Raw genomic sequence first — 5,276 nt, 5'->3', positions numbered from 1 at the left:
GACTCTATGGATGTCAATAAAAAATAGGCGAGATAGGTTGGTAGGACACCTTCTCAGGCATGAAGATCTAATCAGAGACATATTAGAGGCAGAAACAGGAGTTAGGAGGGGTAGACGTAGACCTAGATTAGATTACTGTTCGCAAATAGTTAAGGATGTGGGCTGTTTTAGCTTTAGGAAAATGCGAAGATTTACTCAGGATAGGAAAGAGTGGTGGTACGTGTCCAACCAGTCTCAGGACTGACGACCTTATGATGAAGATGAGTTACCAAACAACAATCAACTGCGGAAACGCTTCTACGAATGCTGACGTTTAGTAAGTTAATTGATTACTAATAATATATTTTGAGTTTAGAATCGAATTAGACTCCTGCTTATGCTTCTAATATGTCTAACTAGCCATTATTTCTTATTGACATTTTTAGCATTTTGAGTTACCTGACTTCCTAGATACCAATAATCCGCGACTTCTTCAAATTTTTCGTCTCCTATCTTTTTCTATCCACTCTATTCCTACTTTTTCTTCCCTTACTAATCCTTTTTCCCTGTATATCTATCCTTAAAGTTGTCCTGCCTTTAATTGCGTCTTCGATATATAGATTAAAAACAAATCTATACGAATTAAAAGCAACCCATAATAATAAACTGTGTGTCTATCGCAGGAATTTTCATCCTGGACGTCCTGCGATTATACGGACTTCGTACTGAATCTGGACCCGTTTCCGATATAATAAGCCGGATAATAAAAAGTTGCTAATTCGGGCAGATTAGGGCCCTCTCCTCTTTTTCTTCCCTTCTTTCTCTCTGCATGCAGCGCTCCCGTTCCCGCTAAAATCCTGACGGCGTGCAATTCCGATAATGATGTTGATAACGGCGAAATATGGTGTTTTTACAAATCCCGCGGCGCTTATGCCTCCCGAGGGAATTAGGCAAGGATTCCAACCGGACGCCCGGGAGGCCGTAGATAAAGGGGTAAGCCAGCGTTTTAATTTTTCTCGTTACTTTATTACCCCCGGATTTACTGGCGCTAATTAGTGAACCAAAATTAAAAGTTAATAAGAATGGAAACTGCTCCTAACTTTCCACCGACGCGACGGACGCTACCGAACAACCCTCCAGATATCGAAGGAAAACGTTGTTTAGTAGGGAGGCGGTTCTCCCACATATAACAATGTAACATCACGATTAACAGCCGAAGTTCCAAAAACAATGATGAGTTAGGTTCCTTCTGTTCTTTTTTTTCTATTCTCTATTGTCTTTTGTCAATGCCGCTTCGATTTTGTTTACGTGAGGCTGCCTCTAATTGCGTTACCAATCAATTAATTATTGGTTTTTAATCTTTCCCATTGAAAATCTCGATTTTCCAATCGAAAAAGTCCTGGAATGAGGGGAACCGTGATGAATTCACATTGCCAAAGGCGTAACGGGTGGTGGGAAATCGAACGGTCCACTCTCCCTTATATCAAATAACAAGTCCGCGCTAACGCTTCAACGACTACCCCCCAACGCTAGCGGGGGATGTCCACCGCGGTACGGTGCGATTCAGTGAGTTTCTGTCTTCGTGCGTGTGGTAGGTGTGCATCTGTAGTCTCGCAATCGGTAAATGGACAACGACCACGATATATCATACGTCGTGTGTGACAAGACTAAAATGTAATATGTACCCTGATTAACATTACATTACGTTACACAATAGGGAGAAATTTATGGGGTGGCTGAACGGCTGTTTGCGGTTGACAGAGGGCGTCACGCGATGCCCACAATTTGTTGAAAATAAACTGGAGACAAAGTTACTGGAAATGACGCAATGTTTAATTTATTTGTTAATTAGTATGATTAAAAATACGTTTCAAATTAATGATTGCACAGATAATTCGGTATGAATTCCAAAATTTTGAAAAACTGACCTCTGTTTGTAATTACACGAATGATTCTTGATCCTTTTTTGTTATTAGTTATATGCTTTTCAATTGTCAACAACCTTCCAGAATATTTTGTTTCTTTAATACCTACGTCTTTTGTTTCGAATCTATGTTATATGTGGTTCAATTGTCAACAACCTTTCAGAATATTTTGTTTCTTTAATACTTACGTCTTTTGTTTCGAATCTATTTAAAGCGTAGTAATTAAACAAGGTTTCGTCTTTATTTCAACGAACGTTTTCAATTACTGGAGCCGCCTAACGAGAGAACCTTCGATGCAGTCCCTTTTGATACTGATTCTGGCCCTTTTTTCTGTCTTTTTCACCCGATATCTCTACTTTTGCGTCGTTTAATGAGGACTTGCTTTCTAACGTATCCATTAAGGCTCGTTGGGATATTGGCGCTCTTTCATCCCCTGCTCCTTCCACGTCAGTTACTATACATGACCGAAGGCAAGTCAATCAATACCTGTTTATTGGTATTTGAGAAGACAATTTTCTTCGTTATTTGTCCCTTATCCACTGCAGCTTCCAATTCCAAGAAACCTTAATAATTATTTTATAGGACAGACTATCTCGAATGTTACGATCTTCTTCAATCCTTTTCATTATCAATTACTTAAAAATTTTGTACCATTGTCTGTATTTCAGGCATTTTGGGATAATTTCTTTCAGAAAATGTAATATAGTTGACATTAAGTTTAGCTGATGCTTCCAACCCTTATGGGCATCTTTACGTCTTTGTACCCATGTACCTACTTTACATGTTTAGCGAAGTTTTGCTAAGTGGCAAAAAGTGCTCGCCAGGAAAACTATTTATAGATGTTGCTCTAGGCAAAAGACTGCTTGTATCAAAATGGTGCACGCGGGAAATCACGAGTGCACTTTGCGGGGGTATATTTTAGCGGAATGATTCCAAGTGGGTGCTGCACGAAGTGAAAATTTTCAACGGAGAAAGTTTTCTTCACTTTCTAGACGCATTTGCAGACGATAATGCACCTACCTGGGTGATTAAACCCAACATTACTTTTTATGTCTGGCACTCGAACTAATATCTCTACTAGATATTAAAATTCAAAAAACTGATTATATTAAATCTCAGTTTATCGTGAATACTAACAAAACATGTCTATTAACAATTTATCTTGTTTATCTACGATCCAAAGCAGTCCTAATATTGACAAAGAAATAAAATAAAACACTAAAAACTTAAATTTTCTTGACTTTTACCTAAAGGCAAACAATATTCGTTCATAAACAAGAAAAACATTTTCGCTACGCAGTATTTTGTTTTTTCACAAAAACAAAAAAGACCATTGCAATTGTTTCTCCAAACTTTAACTTATAGAAACTGAATAGTAAGAGTCAGGCCAATTAATAATTACATATGTACAAAAGTGCATGTTTACATACGTTTATGTAAATTTGTTCTATATTCTACAGGGGTCACACAACAGTCGATAACATTTTTGTGGTAAGTACATCGTGTTTTCTTACTGGCCACGAATAATAAACTTATTATTACGTGTACATATGGATGTGTGTGCAATATGTCGAAAATGAATAATCGTACCCGCATTACACACATAAAATACTAAATACTAATTGTAAGTACAGGCTTAAGATAATATTTGCATTTAACAATATTGCGGAGGGGAAAACTGTGAGAAACTACAGAGCCTGATAAATAAATAATCCGCAGTTTTGCGTAAGCCGTATGCGAAGCTATATGCAGCAGTCACTGTACGAGCATCTTTTAATAATTTTTATGTATTCACTGTAAAAATCGCTTCGCGTCAAAGAACTAACAATTGCAAGAAGGCGCGTTCGGTTGTTTAACGATTCATTTGTTTTAAACGATGTAGTTTTGTGAATGGTGGGATGTCCGACGTTCGAATAGAGTAGAAAACTAATTGGTATCTACCTAATCGCCTATTGTAAGGTCAAGAGTGCGACCTCGGGATTTCGTACGATGATGGGAAATCCAAGAACGCCTATTCGACGCGAACACTCTAGCAGGCATACCATGCTTTCGTTCTATCAAGTTTTCTTCTTCGTTTGTTTAACATTATTCAGTGTAACGGAAGCCGATTTAAATGACACAACAATAAACCTTAACGAAACCCTTGCAACAAGTAAGTAAATAAATCTTTAATATTGTATGTATCAGAAAAACAGAATTATTTTCCGTTAATTGTTTACATTTATTATCGCTTAAAGATAAGTATATAGAGCGGCGGATTTTACAAACAATATTATGATTATTTACGCTTTGGATTTCAAATACTTTCGTTTTAGAATTTGCAACCCCGTGCAAGACTCCAAACGGTGACAACGGATTTTGCATTGACATTAGTGAATGCCAAGTATTAGCCAAGTACAGGAATGTAAAATCGAAACAGGAATTTATCGACGAATCGGACTGCACCCCTGGCAATGCCAACCCCCAGACTAATAAAGTTTGCTGTGGACGATATTCCGATTTTATAATACGAGGTAAAACAAAATGTTTATAATAACACCTAATCAATAATAGAAATAAAATTTTTTTTACAAAATTTATTAGGGGATGCAGAAGCGGCGTCGGACGTGATCGAAGCGCCAGTGCAACCGTTGGATGTGGACCCGTTCCCGAAGGAATGCGGCAAACAGCCGATGATTTTTCCCAATAGGATATTTGGTGGATCGGAGGCGGTTCTCGGGGAATTCCCGTGGTTAGCGAGATTAAGACACAAGGCACCGAACGGTCTCAGGAGCTACGGGTGCGTCGGATTCCTAATCGCAGCGAAATACGTTTTAACCGCCGCTCATTGCGTTTCGTCGTCCATGTTGGCACCCCTGGGACCGATGTAAGATTACCACCTTAATTAGTTATAATTTTGTTTTAATTGTCGACGTTTTCGAAAATTAGAAACCAAGTGCAATTGGGGGAACACAACACGCACGAAAGTATCGATTGCGAGAAGCACGGGGAAAAACTGGTGTGTGCCGATCCACCCCAATTGATCAGGACGGGGAAACCCATCGTGCATCCCGAATATTTGAACACCAGCCGATCACAACATCACGACATCGCCATCATTCCACTCAAATGGTTGGCTAATTTTACACGTAAGTAAACAACAAATTCCTCCAATCTCCCCCATTATTTATTAGATATAGAAGGAGAAAATTTTATGGGTTGAAAGACGGATATAGATCGAAATCATTTAATCATTCAATTATATATTGACCGTTCTGGTCCAACACCTTTTGCCATCTTTCTGGTAGTAGCATAATTCCACGCTCATAAAATTTTTGGTCTTTGCTGGCAAAAAACTGATCGAGGAGGTTTTTGACCTCCTCATTTGAGGTG

At 38.4% G+C, this 5,276-nt stretch overlaps 1 protein-coding gene across 1 annotated transcript in view; it reads left to right on the top strand.

Moving 5' to 3' along the window:
- Positions 1-3,410: 3,410 nt before the first annotated feature.
- LOC108743720 (phenoloxidase-activating factor 1-like) overlaps positions 3,411-5,276 on the top strand; it is a 2,691-nt gene continuing 825 nt past the window's right edge. Inside the window, exons 1-4 of the mRNA XM_025979518.1 lie at positions 3,411-4,056; positions 4,220-4,417; positions 4,488-4,770; positions 4,833-5,032. Coding sequence (XP_025835303.1) covers positions 3,894-4,056; positions 4,220-4,417; positions 4,488-4,770; positions 4,833-5,032 — 844 coding nt within the window. The 5' untranslated portion in view covers positions 3,411-3,893. The remainder of the gene's footprint in view (positions 4,057-4,219; positions 4,418-4,487; positions 4,771-4,832; positions 5,033-5,276) is intronic.

This window comes from Agrilus planipennis, unplaced genomic scaffold (genome assembly GCF_000699045.2).
Source record: "Agrilus planipennis isolate EAB-ADULT unplaced genomic scaffold, Apla_2.0 scaffold1100, whole genome shotgun sequence".
NCBI lineage: Eukaryota > Metazoa > Arthropoda > Insecta > Coleoptera > Buprestidae > Agrilus > Agrilus planipennis.
The sequence above is the reverse complement of the archived record's forward strand: the minus strand, read 5'-3'. Positions and strand labels throughout refer to the sequence as shown.